The following is a 23,183-nucleotide window of genomic DNA, read 5'->3' on the forward strand; positions in this document are numbered from 1 at the left end:
AGAGTGCAGGGTGGCAGAAGGACAAGCCCATGAGTCCACATTGGCTATTTCAGCATTTTGCTCTCCATTTAATTTCCTCACTCCTGTTTTGGAGAATATGGCTGAATGGTTTCTTCTTAGGGTTGATTGTTAGGAGTAGTAGAAACCACCCATGGTTGTTAGCTACCCACCTATGATTTTACAGATGGTGATATGAGGTCTGTCCAGAAGGTATCCAGCCATGTAATGTGAAAAAGAGCCATTTATTGAAGAAGATACAAGAAACACTGTACATAGGACAGTGACACTCAATCCCCTTCAAAATAGGCACCTTGGGACCTCACACAGTTCTCCCAGTCACCATCAGCTGCCCCATCATATTTTCCTGAATCTCACCAACAGTCTGAAATCTCTTTCCTTTCAAAGGTGATTTTAGTTTTGGGAAAATCCAGAAGTTGCAGGCTGTCAAATCTGGGCTGTAGGGAGACTGAGTTACCTGGGTGATTTGATGTTTCACAAAAAAAACTCTAGATGAGATGTGATGCATGAGTGGGCGCATTGTTGTGATGAGGCTGCCAATCACCAGTTGCCCATAGCTGTGGCCTTCCGAATCATCCCAATAGTTTCCTCAGAGGAATGTTCAAGCTTAATGCAAAATGTGATGTAGATTCATAGCTCTACTGACTCAGTCATTTTGAATGCAATAGCCACAGTGTACACATTCTCACTCAACAGTGCCTACTGCCCCCACTGACTAATATAGTGAAGTCCTCATTGTTCATGCCGGCACATTCCAGTCCATTCTCCTTGGCTCCCAGATTACATTGATGTCGTGCAAACCGTTCTTGTTATATTAAAATGGCTGGACTTTTTCCAGACAGACTTTATATATATTCAATTAACTACAGCTACCCAAACATTACAGGAATTCTATACATGAAGGGAGATTATTGGGAAACAAATCAGAAGAAAATTCCTTTAACTTGCATTATTTAATTAGCACTGCTTTCCTTTCAAAACTGCTCAGCCTGCTATGAATTCTGGATATGTGTACACAATATTCAAGTGTATAATTTTCCCCTCTTGCTTTGATCCCATGCTTTCTGTATTTCTTAATCTGGTATTGTCCCAAATGCTATTGCGAAGAAGGCAGGCAGGAGGCAAAAGACAGCGCTTGCCGCCAAGACAAATGGTCCCCAGCTTGTCCTCTACAGGGAGGAAAGGAGTTTTCTCTAATAGGATACATGTGATTCCTTTTGCAGGAATGAGAGTTAGGTTATATGAGATAGAAAGATATGCCTTGTCATCCCTGAAAGCTATCTGGTATCTGAGGACCCTCGTTTCCAGGCCTGTGTCCTAGAGGTAGCCTAACTCTGTCAGCTCCTGTCTGAATCACATTCTAAAAACTGTCAGGAGCCACTATACCTTTGGCAGTTCTACCCTCTGATATATTTTTATGAGGGTAGTTTTTTTTTCCATGAAAGTGTTTCCATTTTCACATAAAATAAGTCATTCCGTGCCTCTTTCTTGTTTAACATACCAACTGAGCACTGCTTGTTTTGAAATGTTTCATTGATTTGTGTTCTTATTCACTGGTATTAAAATAGTTGATATCTTATGAACTGAAAATGAGAAAGAAATGTTCCATGCAGTTTTTCAATTCAATTTGGGTAGCACACTTTAACAGACTGGTTCTTGTCAGAGTCCGGTAAAGGTCCTGGTAGAAGGCATTACACGTGTTTCTGACTGCAGCATGCCCAAACTCCAGGAGAGGGTTTACCATTAGATTGCAGCTTTCCTGGAACTTCTAGACTGTAGTAACTGGTAATTTGTCTCATTAGATTAGGAAAATTATTTGGGAAAATATCAGAACCTAATAAACAGAATGAATATGCATTTTTTAAAAGTTGAGGTATAATTGACATAAATTAGTTTTAGGTGTACAATGTAATGATATGATATTTGTATATATTGCAAAATAATCACCACAAGTCTAGTTAACAGCTTTCACCATACATTGTTACAATTTTTTTTCTTGTGACAAGAACTTTTAAGATTTATTCTCTTAGCAACTTTCAAATATTCAGTACAGTATTACTACCTATAGTCACCATGCTGTATATTACATCCCAGGACTTATTTATATATTTATTTCACAGATGGAAATCTGCACCTTTTGGCACCCTTCACCTATTTTTGTCTACCCTGAACCCTGGCTCTGACAAGCACAATCTGTTCTTTGTATCTATGAGCTCAGCTTTTGTTTTTAGATTCCACATATAAGTGAGATTATATGGCATTTGTCTTTCTCTTACTTATTTCACTTAGCATACTCTCAAAGTTCATGTTGTTACAAATGGCAACATTTTCTTTTCTTTTTTTTAATTATTGGGGTGACATTGGTTAATAAAATTATATAGGTTTCAGGTGTACAATTCTATAGTACATCATCTATATATGTATTGTCTATTCATCACCCCAAGTCAAGTCTCCTTCCATCACCATTTATCCCCCGTTTACCCTCTTCTACCTCCCCCCTACTTCCCCTCTGGTGACCACCATACAGTTGTCTGTGTTTGTAGTTTCTTTGTTTGTTTTTTGCTTAATCCCTTCACTCTTCACCCAGCCTCCCAGTCTCCCCACCCTCCTCCCCCGCTGACAGCTGTCAGTCTATTCTCTATATCTGTGTCTGTTTCTACTTTGTCAGTCCAGTTTGTTCATTAGATTCCACATATAAGTGAAATCATATGGTGCTTGTCTTTCTCTGACTAGCTTGTTTCACTTAGCATAATACTCTCCAGCTTCATCCATGCTGTTGCAAGGTAAGATTTCCTTCTTTTTACAACCAAGTAGTATTCCATTGTGTAAATGTACCACAGCTTTTTTATTCTCTCATCTACTGGTGGGCACTTAGGCTGCTTCCAAATCTTGGCTATTGCAAATAACACTGCTATATTCTTTGAATTGGTGTTTCGGATTTCTTTGGATATATTCCCAGAAGTGGAATCACTGGGTCATAAGGCAGTTCCATTTTTAATTTTTTGAAGTAACTCCATACTGCTTTCCACAGTGGCTGCACCAGTCTGCATTCCCACCAACATTGCACGAGAGTTCCCCTTTCTCCACATCATCACCAACACTTGTTTGTTGTCATATAGATCAGTAGAACAGAATTGAGAGCCCAGAAATAAACCCATACCATTATGGTCAGTTAATATTTGACAAAGGAGGCAAGAACATACAATGGGGTAAAGATGGTCTATTCAATAAATGGTGTTGGAAAATTGGACAGATATATGCAAAAATGAAAAAAGAGTATCTTTTTACACCGTACAAAAGAATAAACTCAAAATGGAGTTAAGACTTAAATGTTAGACTCAAAACCATAAAAACCTTAGAAGAAAACATAGGCAGTAAAATCTCGAACATTGCTTGTAGCAGTATTTTTACTGACATATCTCCTTGGGCAAGGAAAACAAAAATAAACAAATGGGACTACATCAAATTAAAAACATTTTGCACAGCAAAGGAAACCATCAACAAGATAAAAAGACAACTCAGTGAATGGGAGAACGTATTTTCCAACGATACATCTGACAAGGGTTAATATCCAAAATTTATAAAGAGCTTGTGAACTCAACACCAAAAAAATGAACAATTCAGTTTTTAAAATGTGCAGAGGACCTGAATAGACACTTCTCCAAAGAGGACATACAGATGGTCAATAGACATATGAAGAGATGCTGAACGTCACTAATCATCTGCAAAGTAAAACCACAATGAGATATCACCTCACACCTATCAGAATGGCCATCATCAATAAATCAAGATTTCCTTGTTCTTATGGATGAATAATCTTCCATTTTTCATTTTATTTCAGTAATATTCCATACACACATATATCACATTTTCTTTATCCATTCATCTAGCCATAGAAGACACTTTGGTTGCTTCTGTATCTTGGCTATTGTAAATAATGCCACAGTGAACATTGAGGTGTCCATATCTTTTCAAATTTAGTGTTTTGAATTTCTTCAGATAAATAACCAGAGTGGGATTGCTGAATCATATAGTAGTTCTATTTTTAATTTTTTGAGGCACCTCCACACTGTTCTTCATAGTGTCTGCGCCAACTTACATTTCCACACACAGTGTCCAAGGGTTCACTTTTGTCCACCTTCTCATCAACACTTATTTCTTGTCCTTTTGATAATTGCCACTCTAACTGGTTTGAGGTAGTATCTCATTTTGATTTGCATTTCCCTGATGATTAGTGATGTTGAGCAACTTTTCATGTGCCTATTGGCTATTGGTTGGTCAGATGGAAAAATGTCTGTTCGGATCATCTGCCCATTTTTAATTGGATAGTTTGTTTGAATATACATTCTGAAATATTTATGAATACACCCAAAAGAAAAGTTGGTTGTTACAACAGTAATAACAGAAATATAACTCACTCTTTCACAAATGCTTCCATATCTCATGGCTCATGTTTGTACCAACAGAGTGTTATTAGGATTTGAATGTGTTTTAACATTTAATTCCATAAAAATGAGAGAGCTGATTTTTTTTTTCCCTTTTGAAGGTGATATGTAAGGTAGTTTTTAAAAAGAATCTCGGGCTCCCAAATTCTTTACAATGTTGCCCATGCAAATATTCTTGTAATTAATTTACTCTTTTCCTTAGCCATGGGCTTCTGTTGACAGTTGTTTAGGCTGTTTTCAATAATGAGTTTAGCACAATAGTCTTTTATAATTCTTTATAAATATTATTACTAAAAATTTCATTGTGGGACTAGTTAGGTCTTTTATTCATTTTTGAAAGGATCATAGATTCTTTAAGAGACTACTAGAATCATGTTTATGTTATTGTTATTGTCCAGATGTTGGCAGTAATTGTGAGCTCATATCCCTTTAAAACACATAGTCTACTTAATTGTTAAAATAGTATAGCATATGGGAAATCTTTAAAACATGGAAATATAATGGAAGGTATAAAAAATGGTGAGAGTTATATCTTGAAAGGAAAATTAAACATTATAAAATGGTAATTTTTCCAAATTTAATTTCTATACTTGGTGTGACCCCAGTTGTCAGTGACAAAGGAATGGAAGTTAGGAGGAAGATAATTCCCTTGCATGTAGCAATGCTTCCAGAAAACTTTGCTGTTTTGTGGGCACAGAGGGTGGCAACTGGAGGGGGCCAGAGAGTTGGAGATTCTTTACTGTTTCAAAGATAAGAGAATCTAGAGCATGTCTGAGTGCTGATCTTATTGGGATAATATAGGATGGGGGAGGAAGGAGGGATATTTGATCCATTGAGACTTCAGGTAGTGGTGGAACATTGGTAGATGTATGTAATGGACTAAGGAAGGTTCCAGAGAAGCTGTGGGGAGGGACAAGAAAGGGGATTTTGAGGGCTTGTATTTTTTCTGTGAAGTATGAGGCTATTGAAGATGAGGGGATCAATAGGGGGTGGGTATGTTGAAAGCTTGAGTAGAAAAAGCTTGGAAGTGGGCATTTCGAACAGTGAAAGAACCATTTCACTAGAAAAACATAATAAGATGGCTAGATAGTATTGTCTATAAATTTATAGTGATAGAATTCTGCTAGTTTTGTGATTTTCCCTGCCCGTTCCCTTCCAGCAACTCTCAGATTTTCTGCTGCAAGTATGGGACAGGCAAAGATTCAGCTCAGAGTTTTGATCTTGAGAGAGGAGCTCATTGATCCCTCCTACTGTGCTTGAAATAAACAGCCTCCATGGAACCAGGCTGCAGCCAAGGCACCTGCTCTGGGACATTCCTGTTCAGCTAAAGCAGTGTGATAGAGGGATGTTTGGGAAGTGGTTAAATGCAGCCATGTTGAAGGGGCTTTGGGAAGTTGACTTAAATTTAGTGTGGGACAATATTCAAAGTTTTCTATTCTAATTATTTTGGTGTCTTTTAAAAAATACAAGTACTCAGAAGTGCTTATCTTCCAGTTATTTGGTTGTAGAAAAATAAAACAGAAGTTTTTTTCTTAAAATGGAAAAAAAGATGTGATATTCGAAGTTCATAACCGGTCTAATAAGAAGGTGTAGGTTTTGGAGAGACAAAAAGTAGGAATTAGTACTTTCCGTGTTGTATATTCAGAATCCATATTTGGAAAAACAGTATAACCATGTTAACTACTAATCTCTCTCTCTCTTTCTCTCTCTCTCTCTCTCTTTTTTTTTTTTTTTTAGGAAATAGCCTAGTAAGTTTAACCTTTCATTTATTTAATCTTCATGGATTAATTGAGTACTTCCATTTAGATATGATGAAACTTCGTAGATTTTTAGGTAAGTGATTCTTACCCATTTAGCAGTAGTAAGATTTATACAAGAACTTGTAAAAACCTGGTATCATTTAGCTGCTGCTCTAAAACAAACCACTCCAGATTTAGTGGCTTAGAACAACAACACTTACTTAGCTGCTGAGTCTGTGGGGCTGTCTCTGCTGCTTCTGGCTGAACTTGTTGACGCACTTACAGTCGACAACGGGTTTGCGGCAAGGTGACTGCAGGGTTTGCTTCTCTGGGACCTTGGGTGGGATGACAAACAGCCAGAACACTGGGCTTAACTTTGCATGGTCTCCTATTAAATTAAAAGAAGGCAGAGGAATTTGGCACCATAATAGATTCACATCAAAAACAAAGGAAAGAAATACTTATTTATTTTAAAATACAAGAGGGTATGCAAAACAAACCCAAACAAAACAAAATGGTATTTATTTATTAAAAAATGTGTATATATTATTACATGTTTAAACTTAAGTCACCTTCAAAGTACTCTCCATCTGATGCAATACACCTACTGAGACGTTTTCTCCATTGCTCAAAACTGTTTGTGAACTTGTAGATTTTGATGTCTTTTAGTGCTTCTGCCATTTTTTGTTTCACATCCTACCACATTGGCAAAATGTTTCCCTTTGAGGACTTTTTTCATCCAGGGAAACAAACAAAAAAACTCACCCAGGTCGAGAACAGGTAAATAGGGAGGGTGGGACACTGGGGTCATACAGTTTTTGGTCAAAAACTGCTGAACACTTAGCACAGTGTGGGCAGAGGACTCGTAAATCACCCATCATAAATGGGCAAATGCATTGAAAGTTTTCAAAGAAAATTCACTGAAGCCGATCGTAGCCTCTCACAGCAATGCTGGCTGGTGCACTGATACAGATGGGTTCCTAGAATACTCACCTAGCAGGGGAAGCCTGTACCACAAGGGGTAATTCCAGAGGACAGTTCCGGTATTTTTTTAGGTCCCCCCCTTGTAAGCTGAGCTGAGTTTGTTCAAAGAGCAGTAACCAGTTTCCAAGAGAGAGCTAGTGAGCCCATACCTCTGGAGCCCTGGCCTTGACACTGGCCCCCTTCGCTTCTGACTGGTCCTGTCCAGAGCAAGTCAGGTAGAAATGAACTGCACCTGGGGTGGGGAGCTGCCATGAAGGCTCAGAGCCCTGGGTGGAGGGCATGGTGAAGAACTGGGACGACTTTGCTGTCAGGCTTTTACATTGGCCACAGCTCTTTGACAGATGACACAATCTCTGTCCTTTTCTAAATCTTTGAAGGCTAAAACTAAAAGATTGGGTGCATTGCTCTTAGGTCTCCTATTTTGACAGTAAACTTTAAAGATTATTTTGAATATGTGTAAATGTGCAGTGTGATAGTTACTTAAGACCGCTCTGTTAGGAGAAAAGTTCAAGTTTTTCACTGAATAAAGAAATATTTTAGCCCTAGCTTGTGTGGCTCAGTGGATTGAGCGCTGGCCTGTGAACCAAAGGGTTGCCAGTTCGATTCCCAGTCAGGGCACATGCCTGGGTTGTGGGCCAGGTCCCCAGTTGAGGGCGTGTGAGAGGTGACCACACACTCATGTTTCTCTTCCTTTCTCCCTCCTTTCCCCCCTTTCTAAAAATAAATAACTAATCTTTTTTAAAAAGAAAAAAGAAATATTAGACAAAAATTGGTAGCATGAGGATTCTTATTTTTTAAAGAAAAAGACAATGTTTTCTTTCCTCTTAAGTACCGAACTAAGATAAATATATTACCTATCAGTTTTGAGAAACTTCTAATGCACATTTATTTGTAAATTGTATGCCTCTAATACTGGACTAATACATTATATAAATTATAAAACACATACAAAAATAGATACTACAAGAGTACTTAAAAGGCTATTTTAAATGATGAGATCAGAATAAATAGAGAATTTCAAATCTCTTTCCTCTCACCAATGGATGGTACTTGACTGCCTTGGTGTTAGCTGGCTTTCGTTGGAGATCACTAGGTCTTAGAGTGTCCCCCTGTTGGGGCCACAGATAGCTCCACCTCTAATTCAGGTCTACTTTTTCATGATAGCATAATAGACACTACACAAAAAAGAAAGGATTAAAAGAAAATCCATCCCTACAAAACCGAAAAATTAATTCCAGATCTAAAACTTACCTCACTTATGATGTGCCCATAGGATCATTTTTGTATACCCCAATACATAAACTGTTTTAGCATCATAAATATTTTTGTTCACTGATACATTTCTAGTGCCACCAAGAACAGTACCTGGCACAGTAAATATTTGTTGAATGAATTGTACTGTTTGTATTAAACTGAGAGACTCTTTTGTCCTCTTAGTTTAATAGATTCATATTTTAAAAGAGAAAAATAAAAATTATTTTATAATTTTGGCATGAATGCCTTCTCATTTAAAAGTTTCAAACAAGTTATGAATCAAAATGGTATTCTTTAGTTCCACATGTGAGTTATGAAGTAGTTATCATCTCTCTCTGAATCTGAGCGGTTACTGATAGCCACATGGAAAGTGTAAGTGGAGGGCTTGTGATTATTGCAGTTTTTGTGCTTGCACATGCCTACCATTTACAGTGTAATTGGGGGTCTTTTTCCTGTGTTGCAGTTATGATTCAGGAAGATTACCACAGTCAGAACCCGTACCACAATGCAGTGCACGCTGCAGATGTTACTCAGGCCATGCACTGCTACCTGAAGGAACCTAAGGTGAGGATGGGGACATTTATAGCAGGTGAAAACCAAAGAAAGTTTCTTTGCTTTACTTTCAAATACTTTTTCCTAAGTTAGTGATTAGTCTCAAAATCAGAAGTTTTCTTTACAAGAAAGAGATCTAGCTGGATCATATTTCTAATACAGCTGTATGAGGTATGTCCAGAAGGTATCCAGCCATGTAATATGAAAAATAGAGACATTTGTTGAAGAAGATACAAGATAACATTGTACATAGGACAATGACGCCTCAGTCCCCTTCAAAGTATGTACCTTGGGACCTCACACATTTCTCCCAGTCTCCATCAGCTGCCCCATTGTATTTTCTTCAATATCATCAAGGATCTGAAATCTCTTCCCTTTCCAAGGTGACTTTAGTTTTGGAAAAATCCAGAAGTTGCAGGGCACCAAATCTAGGCTGTAGTGGGGCTGAGTCACCTGGGGAATTTGATGTTTCACCAAAAAACTCTGCACAAGCTATGAAACATGAGGAGGTGCATTGTTGTGATGAAGCTGCCAGCCACCAGTTGCCCATAGCTGCGGCCTTCTGAATCATCCCAGTAGTTTCCATGGAGGAATGTTCAAGCTTAATGCAAAACTTGATGCAGATTCATTGCTTTACTCACTCAGTCATTTTGAATGCAACACAGTTCACATGCTCACTCAATGGTCTACCACCCCCACTGACTATTAAGGTGAAGTTGACATTGTTCACACTTGCACATTCCAGTCCACTCTCCTTGGCTGCCAGGTTACATTGATATTGCACAAACATTATATTAACAACATTTGGTCTTTTTCCAGACAGACTTTGTAAGTGTAGCACCTGGAGAATGGGTGACTGCTGAGAGAGCAGGCAGAGAAGGCCAAGGGAGGGCCAGGTCACGGAACCATGAGCACTGTCAGGACGCTTGGCACTTAACACTGAGCTCCTGAGAGCAGGGACAGGCCAGTTGGCTCAATGTACGAAGAGGGAGCCACGAAAAGGAAAACCATTCTGGCTATTGTGCAAAATTCAATCAAGCAAGAGCAGAGACCTGAATACCAGTCAGAGGCTACTTCAGTGCTCCTGGAACGAGCATTGTGGCCTAAGCAAGGAATACACCTTTGGGGAAGTAGAGAGGTAGGTGGTTTGTAAGACCTTTTAGGCATCAGAATGACTAGGATATGGTCTCCTAGTGCATTTGGGGGAATGAAGTAGGAATAGGAGTCAATGAAGACTGGTTGGGCAGCTGAGTAGAAGGTGGAAGTCTTGGAGAAAAGGAGTGCAGGAAAAGGAGCAAGTTTGGGAGTTGGGCTGGTAGAGATGGCAACTTCCATTTTGAATATGTGGAGTTAAATGTATTTGTGTGATATCCACATGGATGTCTGTCTAGCAGAGTTGGGTAAAAGAGTGAAGCACAGGAGAGAAATCAACTTATAGAACTTCCTTTCCCTTCACAGAACTTTAAAAAATTCAGTTGTTTCTTTTTATGTTTCTATTTTTAATAATTTATTCTTTAATCTACCTGAGATTGATGTCACATGTAATCATACATGAATTTCTTTTTTATTCTAATTCTGGATTGTTAGATTGTCCCCTTTGTTTTAGTTTTTTTAAGAATATAACACTTTTGTGTATTGCTTAATAAATTACTTGTTCATAAGATATCCACAGCTGTGCCCACACAGCTGGAGAGGGAGGTGGCTTCATGTGCAGGGCGTTTGTACAGAACGTGCCTCTGTTCCTCTTGAGTAGCAAGCAGTGCTTTACAAATCTGTATTTTTTAAATGCTTTCACAAACTCTAAAGAGGAAATTATTTTCTTCACCAACTTCTTCCCATTCATTGAACTTCTCCATATACCAATTATAGACAAATATAAAAAAATAAATATTCTGTGCCTTCAAGTGACTGACAGTTTTCCAGTTTTCCAGGGCATGCAGACCAAGATGAACTTGCCACAAGGGATGGAAAAAGATTCAGTCTGGCATAGAAAGAAAATAAATTTATTTATCTCATTTAAAGTTTTCAATTTACATATTTGATTCATGTGCAATATATGTTATTTCAATATCGTAATCTGTAAGTGTACTGATATTGGTAATATATGCTTTTTTTTTTTTTTTTTTTTTTACTACTAAGGCACAGGATCATACAAGTTTAGAAAGCATTGACCTAATGTTACCTAAATAAAAGCATGGCCTGCCAACATTTATTATGGCTGGACGTGTGAAGTGCTGTGGGGACACAGCCAGCCATTGCTGGGGAAGGGGCTGCAGGCTGAGAACAGGGGTGATGGTGTGATCGGTAGAGTTGGGCCTTAGAAGAAGCTGGCCAGATAATGAGAAGTGATTCATGAAAAGCAGGGCATATATGTATCAAAATGATCATTTTCTATCATTCAAGTAAGTAGTAATGATTATTGGGAGTAAAAGGTATCATTGTTAGTTGATAACATTGCTTTTTCTGATATGAATACATTGTGTACACTGTTCTGAATGTGTCCACCCATTTGAAGAGGATTTTATTACAGACTTGACATAGACTTCTGCTCCCTGATTACTCAGTAGCCTCCTTAAACATTAGGACCTCAGAAATAACCTTGCATTTTAGATTCTTAATTGAAATCCAATAAACAATTTGTTGATAAATAAACACCCTCACTCACAGGTCTTCTCCTGTATTCCACACTTAAAAATCTGTTAAAAGAGTGGATCTCATGTTAAGTGCTCTTATTATAATAAAAAAAATTTTTTTAATCTCAGAAGTCTTCTCAGCTTGGTAATGGCTAGGGAGATAAAAATACACAAACCTTGTTTATTGTTTTAAAGCTCTCTTTCTCAAGAAGATGGCTTATACTTTAACTGCCATTTTAATTAAGCTTGTTTAAAATGAAGCAGTGTAAGGATGAGCTCCATACACTCCATGTGAGCGGGGACACTGTCATATCAGGCCGCCCCAGTGTCAAGACGAGGGCAGCACCAGCAGGAGCTCTGTGGCCTTAATGAAGAGTCTGGAAAACACAAAAGGAGGCACACTGTCAACACTGCCATTTGGGACTAATTCAAAACTATTGAAATGGTATGGAGTCGATTTCAAATGTGTCTGTAATTAATTATTCTTTTGTCACCTTTAGCTTGCCAACTCTGTAACTCCTTGGGATGTCTTGCTAAGCTTAATTGCAGCTGCCACTCATGATCTGGACCATCCAGGTGTTAACCAACCTTTCCTTATTAAAACTAACCATTACTTGGCAACTTTATACAAGGTTAGTACACTTTTATCATCAAAATTTAATATTCTTGCATTCCTGAAAATGTTTCATGTTTTTAAGAAATGAAAAGTGGTTAACGAATTCTCAATGAATGTTAAAATTTTAACCAGATTAATATTACTCCCAAATAATTCTTTATGTTCAAAAAGAGATGTATTACCATTAAATAACACAGTTATGCCTTTTTTTTTTTTTTTTTTTTTTTTAGAATACCTCAGTACTGGAAAATCACCACTGGAGATCTGCAGTGGGATTATTGAGAGAATCTGGTTTATTCTCACATATGCCATTAGAAAGCAGGTAGGTTGGATTCAGACAAATTTAATTTGCTATGAACTCTGAAAATTAAGTTGGCAAAACAATTTTATGAAATTTTAAAATTGCAATGTTCAGGTGTTCCACAATTTTCAGTATTTGTTAATTTCAATGGATAAATTATTTTATTTTACAAATTTATATCAAAATTTCAGTGATTTAAACCTATTCTACAATATAGTTAGTAGTATACTTTTTAGTGAATCACTATGAAAGATCATTCCATAGGGCTGAGTACTATAAAAGTCACTCCAAATACACGATGGCTCGGTCACAGTTTACTGCTTATCTATATAAATAGAATTATATATTTCTACTTTATGCTAACGTAAATAAAACCTTAAGTTCTAGGTATACATGGGATAGAAAGTAAACATTCTGTAGAATAAATAGATTAATTAAAAAATCTATCTTAGGCCCTGGCCAGTGTGGCTCAGTTGGTTGGAGCATTGTCCCATTCACCGAAAGGTTGTGGGTTTGATCCCTGGTCAGGGCACTTATGGAAGGCAACCGATAGATGTTTCTTTCTCACATCAGTGTCTGTCTGTGTCTATCTGTCTGTCTGTCTGTCTGTCTCTGTCCCCCCTTCCTTCCTCTTTTCCTCCCTCCCTCCCTCTCTAAAATCAATAAACATTTAAAAAACAAAACTAGCCACCCTCCCCTCCACACCCCCACTCTTATTAGGGTTTTCTGGACCCAAGGGTAGGTAGGACGGCGACCATGTCCAGCTTGAAGCAGCTAGAGGAGCTTGAGACCTTCGCCCATTGTCCTTTACAAGATTACAAAGGGTCCTAATATTTGAGAGGGGGGGGATAGTTAATTTTTACGAACCAGGGGTATGGACTTGGGGGGGATTGCTGGGGGAGGGGGGTGCTGGGTGGAGGGGAGCAAGGGGGAGAAAATTGGAACTGTTGTAACAATATAATCAATAAAAAACATTTAAAAAAATAAAGTTACTGAAGGAAAAAAAATAAATAATTCAGCAAAAAAAAAAAAAACAAAAAACTAAAAGATCTATTTTAGGAAGCTTCAAAACTGGTAAGTAAAAATAATGCTTTGTATCCTCGATAGCATAGTCCTGGAGACACTTCTGGAACTATAAGATAAACTGATGAATGGAAAGAACAGAAAATACTCATTTTGTAGAATAGATCATTTAATGTCAAGCAAGCCATTTGAAAGCCTAATAAAAAACATTCATGTGAATGAGCCCATTGTCCATAACAAAAGGCTTTAATAATGAATGTCTAACAGAGAGAAGATGCACTTAAGAATACCATGTAAATGGTTATATAAACCAAGTAATTCTAGAAAAAAAGTGAGGAGTAAAAATGTTTGGGCGACCCTGGCCAGATAGCTCAGTTGGTTGAGTGTTGTCCTAATGCACCAAGGTTGTGGTTTGATCCCTGGTCAGGGCACATACAAGAATCAACCATAGAATGCATAAATAAGTGGAACAACAAATCGATGTTTCTCTTTCTCTTTCCCCCCACTTCCATCAATAAAAATTTTTAAAAAAATATGTTTTGGAATTAAAATTTAAGTTACTATCATGGTTCTCTCCTTTTTCCCATTCATGAGTTGAAAACTTAAGTGTTTTGTATAATGACCATAAGAAAAAAGCTGGAATTTATTTTTTATTTTTTAAAAATCTATTCATGGATACCATTTGGAGTTATGACAATACTTATGGTAAGTAAAATTGTTTCTTGCTGAGTACAAATATAAAAATTGTTTAAACCATACAAAATTATCTTTTCCTTGATTAAGGCAGATTAAAATGTTGGCTTTGTTATTCCCTTTTTATCATGTTTTGCATTTGATGATTAACCCTGTTAAATTCTCATATTTAATACAAGTAAAAACTGAAAATAAGGAATACTACATAACAGCATTCTTTTGTTTTCTTTGTTTTTTTCTGTAATATTCAGTGCTGTGAGCCTTTTAATCTATTGACAGCTCTTTACCGATCAGTATACAAAGGTAATGTTTTCTATGGCCCATTAGAACAAAAGGCAGGGAGTTTTTTTTTTTTTTAATGTTTATTTCTCTTGTTATTTGACTTGAGTCAGTTTTTTAAAATGTAACGTGTTTTTAATTTCTATGAGCATGTTACCTTTTACCTTCCAGAAAATTTCAGTAGTCATTTAGATAATTGATTCTTGAATATACATATACAGCTATATACAAATGTTGAACTATACATATAGCTGAATCTAAACTTTCTTAAACTGTTTGGTGGAGTTTCATCAGGATTTAATAGGGCATCTAGTCAAAATGTCTATAGCAGTCAGTTGTTGTTTGCTGTTTTTCCTGGATCCAAAACGTCCTTCTACGTTTAAGAACTCAGGCACCAGAAAGGAAACCAAAGTTGTTTACCCCCAGCAACATCCCAGCAAGGAATTTTCTCAAAAAATATACCTATCTTATGTATTTACTGTAGGCAGATAATTATACCTTGGCTGGAAAAATAACGGCATTCTCATCTTTACCTAAGGACATGCTTATTGATTTTAGAGAGAGATGAGGGGAAGGAGAGAGACAGGGAGAGAAACAGTGATCGGTTGCCTCTCGCATGTGCCCCAACCAGGGACTGAATGCACAGCCTAGGTGTGTACCCTGACTGGGGACTGAGCGTGCAGCCTTTTGGGTTACGGGACAATGCTCCAACCAACTGAGCCACACTGGCCAGGGCAATAAAGGTAATTTTTTGGGATGTTTGCATATTGGTATTTTCCTACAAACTTCCTTGGTTTTAGTTTTGGTTATTTTAGTGATTCATGCATTCTTTAAAATTAATTTTTTGTGATAACTTAGAAGTTGAATGGCAGTTAGAATATATTAGGGCTCTATGAAGCTTCTGAATATTAAGTTTTAGAAAAAGAATCAAGAAATAACTGTTAATTGAAAGTCTTGTATTTTCTCTTTATATTTTTCTAATTCCAGGAAACAAATGGAGACTCAGATAGGTGCTTTGATACTAGCCACAGACATCAGTCGCCAAAATGAGTATCTGTCATTGTTTAGGTCCCATTTGGATAGAGGTGACTTATGCCTGGAAGATGCCAGACATAGGCATTTGGTTTTACAGGTAAAATGGGGCTTAGAAAGATTCTATTTCTAGGGTAAATTTTATGTGATTATTAGAATAAAAAATGAAATATCCTAGTGTAAGGATGAGAGTAGTTCAGTCTTGAGAGACAGCTAGGGGTTTCCTTCCAGGAAGGAGCGCCCACTTCCGGGGAGAGCACCACTGCTTTTGCATTATTCACACTTGAGATTTCTAATAAAAACAATTTTTGCAAAATTAAGGTACAATCAACTAACAGCATTTTATTTAATAAGTCCTCACATCTAAAAAATGACAGGGAATTGGATGATTTATTTGTAGCTTTATGGTTAATCCAGGCCCTGTACATGGCTATATAATTAAATTAGATTCCCAGTCTTGCAGCATTTTTGGAGAAATGATTGTTAGGCCTAATAGAATCAGAAAATTAATATAAAAAATGAATTTTCTGTTGCAGTACTTTCTTTTTTTAAAAGGTTTTCTTTTTACCACTATTAGAGTAGATTTAAATTTAGTACAATTGAAATTTTACTTTTTTTTTTCTTGAAAACTATTTTAATATTTTGCTTGCTAGATGGCTTTGAAATGTGCTGATATTTGTAACCCATGTCGGACCTGGGAATTAAGCAAGCAGTGGAGTGAAAAAGTAACAGAGGAATTCTTCCATCAAGGCAAGTTACAGTATTGAGTGTTAATTAACCTATTCAGTTCGTTTTTTAAGCCTCATATGGATGAAATAAGTTGCACATTTATAAGAGTCTAGTGGTAGATACTGATAGTCCTAGTGGCAGTTTCCAGTAGATGTACATATACCCAATGGTGTACAAACTGAGCATCTGTTTTGAAAATTAGCAGTTCTCTTAAAATTGTCAGATGTGTATGCATGCCTTTATTAATAGACATAGATCAGGCTGGAAATTTGGCTGAACAGAAGGATTTCCCTGGCCTCACCCCTCCTCATCCTGTATGGAGGACGTGACCATATAAACATGTAAGACATTTTTGTGGTTTAAAGCCGGGAACCAAGGATCTTCATTTTATGCACCTTCCTTTTAGAAATCTAAGATTTTAATGAAAATGCTGACAGGAATACAGTGTTGAGGTAAAACACCTAGTAAAAGTTTTCCACCACCTCCATTTAAAATAGGCTATCAGCTTGGCAGCTTTTTCTGTGTGTGAATAACTTAAAGAACTAATTTAGAAGCTTTCCTCTCATGAGAATTAAATATGGTACCTTTTTCCTAAGGACTTTACAGGTAAGATGAAGACTTAATTATATACTTAACCAGTAGGTATGTTCCATATTAATAGTTCTATCTCTCTCTCTTTTTTACTTCTAGGAGATATAGAAAAGAAGTATCAATTGGGTGTGAGTCCATTTTGTGATCGTCAGACTGAATCTATTGCCAACATCCAGATTGGTAACTATACATAGAGACTGGTTAGAAAAATGCCACTGATTTTAACTTTGTCAAGAAAAATAGAAATACATTTGAAATATAAAATATTGAAATTATGCTCATTTCTGTTTTCTAAATTAAAATTAACCTTTTTTCTTTTTTCGACTTATAATTTATTCTCATTTGACTTCAGTTTGTAAAAAGCATAATTTTTTCAGAGCATGAAACAATAACTTTGTTTTTGTTGTAAAACTGAAATAATACATTATTTGCCCATGTGGGAGCTTTTTTGCATGATTATGGGACTGCCACTTTAACATGAAAAATGTGACCACTAGCATGAATATATGTGAAGACCAGTTTGCACTGTTGCTTATTCTCATCACTGCCTCTTGGCGAAATGTAATTCTTCCACATCTTGCACAGGCCTCTTGAAATCTAGCCTCAAATTGTCCCTTTAGTCTGTCTTCTCCCCAACGATTTCCCCCCATTTACCTAGAGCAGCTTGGGACCCTTGAGTGTTCTCCAAGTCCACACTGCTCATCATGTCCTGTGCCTCCTCAGTCCTCGACTTCTGCCTAAGCGATTCCTCTTCTTGCCACGCCCTTCAGAAGGCACCTTCCACTCTCTCCACACAGTTAGTCCTCTCCCAGCTCCCAGGTCCTATCTGGCCTTGGTGATGTATTCCTGAGGCCAGCACTGCGCCTGGGGGCAGGAGGTACTCGCGAACTGCTTGCCGAGTTACCGTAACTGAAGAGAAAGCATAATGAAGTTGGTGTGATGGGAGGCCGTGCAGCTTGTTGCAAGAGAGCCCAGGAAACTGACAAGGGTCAGGCGTTTGGGGGTTTGAGTGTAAAGTGGGGGACAGTGGGGAGTAAGTCAGCAAGGTGTCTAGGGATGACAGTTATTTTGGTAGCTGGTGTTGAATAGAGCCTTTGAGAATTAGATTGAACATAGTGAAATGTGTACACAAACTTCAGAAAGATAAAATTCAGAAGGTAGCACAATGCTGTGGCATAATATTCTGAAAAGAGGCCTGGACTGTAGGTTCAGAAATTCAGAAACGTAATTCTTACTGTAATCACAGTGGAGACGACTGTGGGAGTCAGTGGGTGGTAACCGGCCTGGCTGCAGAGGGGTAGGTAGTGTAGAAATGGCCTAGGGGCCTGCGTCTCCCACACTGGCCAGGAAAGCTGTTGTGGTTCAGAAGGGTGAGGCAGGATGTAGATCTGCTCTGCCCTGATTCTCAGGTAGAACATCTTCAAATGTAAAAGGATAGATTCGGGTTTGGCAAAAGGAACTTTAAGCTAGGTGAATTCATTCTAGCTATTGTAAGGTCTTTGCCTGAGCAAATTGCTCCCTAGATTAATGGGAGACTTGCAAGTGTGGTTTTTAAAAATTGCAATATGTAAAAGGGAAATCTAGAGGCTAGGTCTGAGCTGTTCATCTCAGTGCGTATGTCCTGTCAGTGTTGGAAAGGTCTCAGGTGGGTTATCGGGACAGGGGAGGTCATTTAGGACAATCGCTGGCATCTCCTGACTCCTCACAACCAAGTGCTGCTGGTTTTCTCTTTTCCAGATAGTTTGCCCGGTCACCGTTAACAGGTGTTGGTCTTTCTGATATCAAATCCCAGGAAAAATGGGGCTTGGAAAGGTTCTATTTCTAGGGTAAATCATGGGACTGTTAGTATAAATTCTGTGCTGATCAGTGATTACTCAGAGCCAGCAGAGTAAGTAGAAGTCATGTTTATATTTATTGATTGATTTTTTAGAGAGAAGGGAAAGAGAGAGGTGTCGATTTGTTGTTCCTCCTATTTATGCAGTCACTGGTGGTTTCTTGTATGTGCCCTGGACCAGGGATGGAACCCACAACCTTGGCATAACCAGACGATGCTCTAACCAGCTGAGCTCCCTGGCAGCGGCAGAAGTCATGTTTAATTAATACAGTTTCCTTCTTTGATAGGAATACTAGTTTTGCTGAACAAGAGTATCACATGTTGGTAAGCAAGGCGTTTGGCAAGGCAGTGGGACCTGAGTGGTGAGCTCAGGCTGGGCCTGGGGCTGGTGTGGTTCAGTGGGTCCTCAGGTGGTTGAGCAGTGCGGTTCGAGTCCTGCCCTCCAAGCAGGTGCTGCATGGCTATGACCTTGGCCCTGGCCTGTGTATTTTTTCAGATACTTAAGACCTAAAAGAAATTTTAGGTTAACATAGAGTCAGAAATGATAGTTAACTTGTTAGATGTGAGAGGCAGGAACAATGGGAGAATGAAGTAAGGTGAGTCATGTGAAACCTATGATAATGAGGTTCTGCATTTGGGTACAAAACTCCAGCTGCTCATGCTTTAGTTGTGGCACCTGGAAAAGACAGGACTTTGGGTGGCTGGTACAACCTCGCATTGGCGTGGTGATGGCTTCCAAAAAGCTGCTGTGTTTGACTACTGTAATGACATTTTTCTGTGTCTTTCTCCTCGCAGAATGTAGCTCAGTCCCCAGTCACCCTAGAACAGTGCTGGCGTATCGCAGATTCCCAGCTGATGTGTATGGAGGGAATGGAGGAAATGCAGGAAAGCCTTACTTCTGATGTCCTAACTACTGTTTCAGGTTCCGCTTAAAAATCCAGCCAGCCGTCACACCGTGTCTGACTCTCCTAATTAAAAGTAGTGGGTGTAGACTGCTTTAATCACAGTGAGATTTGTTGGTCGAGCGGAATCTGTGCTGTCTGTGGTCAACATGGGCTTTTGCTGCAAAGAAAAGGTTTTAGAGATGAAGAAAATTTAAAAACTAGTTTACACAACCAGTGACAGAATTTGAATGTACCTTTTTCCTGTCCTTGACAGATCCAAAGTGAGGAAGATAGTATCATTTGTTTCTCTTAATATATATGATTTCATTGTTAAGATATTTTCTAGGAGGCTTCTGTTCACCCTGTGTAAGGTACCTCATGATGTGAAATCAGATACAATGTGCACTTGAGTGCTGTAGAAAGATGCAGACAGTCCCGAAATCACTCCTTTTTCTTTTCTGACTATGAATTAGGGAGATCAATATATGAGTTGTTTATAAAAGGACCCTCGTACATTTTTTATGTTCATGTTAATAATTGTTTTAACTAATTTCCTCTGGTCTTTTCAGACTCATGTTTTTGTCAGGAGTTTTAGCTTATAAATTCCAAGTTAAATAAGACGGCTTATTGTAATCATGACCAGGTGTGAAGGTTATGATCCCTGAGGATTTAAAGAGGGAAATCACCCCAGCTTCTTTTCAATTCAAACCTGTCCCCACAGTCCTGGAGTAGACTCCCTTTCAGCCTCCAGCTGTTTGCCTGGAACTAACTGCTGTCCTCAGAGTTGATATGGTCACTGTGTGTTTGCTTAAACACAAGGACATGGTTATGCAGCTGAGAGGAATCATCAGAAAAGATTTGATATGTTTGTCAGTACACTTCTAAGTTACTTAAGAAATAGATTCTTCAGAGAAGATTTGTAAATGTACACACATTAGCATCTTTAGAAGAATAAGATTTAGGTAATACTGGAATAGGACTTGAGAGTAAACACTGTAGAGACATTTTGAAGTTTCAGAACATACATTGATACCATTTTTCTCTTATTTTCTTAAGGTTTTATGACTTACCTAGTGGAGCCTTTATTCACAGAATGGGCCAGGTTTTCCAATACCAGGCTGTCCCAGACAATGCTCGGACATGTGGGGCTGAATAAAGCCAGCTGGAAGGGACTGCAGAGAGAGCAGTCTGGCAGTGAGGACACTGAAGCTGCATTTGAGGAGTTGAACTCACAGTTATTACCTCAGGAAAATCGGTTATCATAACCCCAGAATCAGTGCGACGGACTGCCTCCCTGAGGCTTTAGAAATGTGAAATGGGGGCTTGAGGTGAGAGAACTTACTCTTGACTGCGAAGGTTTCCAAGTGAATGATGTCAGCATTATTTATGTCCAAGATTTCCTCTGTTGGATCATTTGAACCCACTTTTTAATTGTAAGACCTGAACATACAGCAATATGGATTTGGCTCTCATGTGAAACCTTGAATCTGCAAAGCCCAGCAGGAGCGAATCTGGAAGGAGTAACAAAGGAAGTTGTGCAGAGTGCCACGTGCTTCTCAAAGCATTTATTCCTCGAACCATGAAACTTGAACTGAATCTTTCAGCAGAAATCTCTGGAATTTAACCAGTCTGATGCAACATTGTGTATCTGTACCTTCCACTAAGTTCTCACTGAGAAACTGGAAATGTGAAGTGCCCAGCCTCTGCTGCCTCTGGCAAGACTCGATGTTTACAAATCAACTCTGAAATACTGGTTCTAAATTTGCCTTGGAGCACACGTGTGAAGGAACCACTAAGAATTTTAGAGCTCCAACTTTAGACTGCAGCTCCTTCCCCCTGGTTTGCCTTTTTTCTTTTTTGGATGCCACCAAAGCCTCCCATTTGCTCTAGTTCTATCTTGTGCACTGGAGACTGCGCGTTATCATAGCGTACCACCACGCTTTGCCTCCGGTGCTGTTGGCAGTGCAATTTTTTTTTTTATCTCTTAGTTTTTAATTTGGGGCGGGAGGGGAAGAACACCAATGTCCTAGCTGTATTATGATTCTGCAGTGAAGACATTGCATGTTGTTTTCACTACTGTACACTTGACCTGCACATGCAAGAAAAGGTGGAATGTTTAAAACACCATAATCAGCTCAGGGTATTTGCCAATCTGAAATAAAGTGGGATGGGGAAGAGCAAGGGTATTAAAGTCCCTTTCGCTGCAGTGAGTGAGAGGTATGTTGTGTGTGAATGGGCGGATGTGTGTTTGTGTGCATGTTGTGCATGTGTGACTGTGCATGTGTTCTATTTATCCATGTGGGAAAGGATTGGAAACGTAAGCTTTTATTTATTAATTTGGAATGTGACATAATGAGCAGCCACACTTGGGGGAGGGGAAGGTGGGTAAGCTGTAACAGATGCTCCAGTTGCCTTAAACTATGCACAAAGCTAAGTGACCAAACTTCGTGTTTTGATTTGAGAAAAGTATATTGTTTTCTTGTCCCCCCCCCCCTCCTTTGATGAAACGATACCCTTTGACAGGCCTTTTGATGTGAACAAATGTTTTCTAGGACAAAATCTAAGGACTAATTTTAAACTTAAAACATTCCACTTTTGTAATTTGTTTTAAATTGTTTTATGTATAGTAAGCACAACTGTAATCTAGTTTTAAGAGAAACCAGTGCTTTCTTTTAGTTCAATTGTATTTCCCTTGTTACTGTAAAAGACTGTTTATTAATTATGTTTACAGTTTGTTGCAACAGCCATTTTCTTGGGAGAAAGCTTGAGTGTAAAGCCATTTGTAAAAGGCTTTGCCATACTCATTTTAATATGTGCCTGTTGCTGTTAACTTTTGATAAATAAAAACCTATCTTTTCACATTTTTCTTTTGATATGTACCTTATAATTAATCCTTTGGAAATCATAATGCTAAATTACTAGGAAATCAAAGATGTAGCTTCTTTGTAGCATTCACTCATCAGATATTTAGTCAGGCAAAGCTGGGTGCAGGCACAATCCTATGGGGTGATCTGCACCTTTCCAGTGAGCCAACTGACCCCCTGGTTATGTAGTTTACTCAGAGGTCAGCTTTGAGCCCAGGCCTCTTGACCCCACAGCCTTTCGTTCCCACAGTTGTAAATTGCATAAGACTCAGAACCTCTTGCAAGTACTACAGTACTCTTGTACTGGCCTCTTTAAAGTAATAAGAAATGGCCACTTAATTCTACTTGATTGATGTTAATGTAAGAAAAGTACCATTGGGCCTCTTCTGTATCTTCCCAAGTCCAATTCATTAGAGGGGATGCAGTGCAGACTTTAAAATCAAACACATTGTCATTACAGTATTCCCTCACTTATTGTGGGTATTACGTTCCAGACCCCCCCGCGAAGTAGGAACTTTACATTTATTCTATACTCTTAAACCTACATAACTTTAACAACATACGTATACAGTACCGCAAAATCCCGTGATATAGTGAAAAATCCACAATAAATAATTAAATATAATCTTTTAAAAAATCCCATGTTACAGTGAGGCCGCAATAAGTGAACCGCGAATATAGAGAGCGACTACTGTACTGGCATAGAAGAGTG

The 23,183-nt window shown here is 38.3% G+C and overlaps 1 protein-coding gene across 2 annotated transcripts in view; it reads left to right on the plus strand.

Annotated features, from left to right (window-relative positions):
- PDE7A (phosphodiesterase 7A) overlaps nt 1-22,466 on the plus strand; it is a 113,010-nt gene extending 90,544 nt beyond the window's left edge. For both annotated transcript variants that reach the window (XM_090283625.1, XM_090283626.1), the window contains exons 6-13: nt 6,201-6,296; nt 8,904-9,004; nt 12,126-12,257; nt 12,472-12,563; nt 15,525-15,669; nt 16,223-16,319; nt 16,989-17,069; nt 20,664-22,466. In XM_090283625.1, the coding sequence (XP_090139751.1) occupies nt 6,201-6,296; nt 8,904-9,004; nt 12,126-12,257; nt 12,472-12,563; nt 15,525-15,669; nt 16,223-16,319; nt 16,989-17,069; nt 20,664-20,872 (953 nt within the window). In that variant the 3' untranslated portion in view covers nt 20,873-22,466. The remainder of the gene's footprint in view (nt 1-6,200; nt 6,297-8,903; nt 9,005-12,125; nt 12,258-12,471; nt 12,564-15,524; nt 15,670-16,222; nt 16,320-16,988; nt 17,070-20,663) is intronic.
- Nucleotides 22,467-23,183: the final 717 nt, after the last annotated feature.

The sequence above is a fragment of the Furipterus horrens genome, unplaced genomic scaffold (genome assembly GCF_987537825.1).
Source record: "Furipterus horrens unplaced genomic scaffold, mFurHor1.1.pri manual_scaffold_7, whole genome shotgun sequence".
Lineage (NCBI taxonomy): Eukaryota > Metazoa > Chordata > Mammalia > Chiroptera > Furipteridae > Furipterus > Furipterus horrens.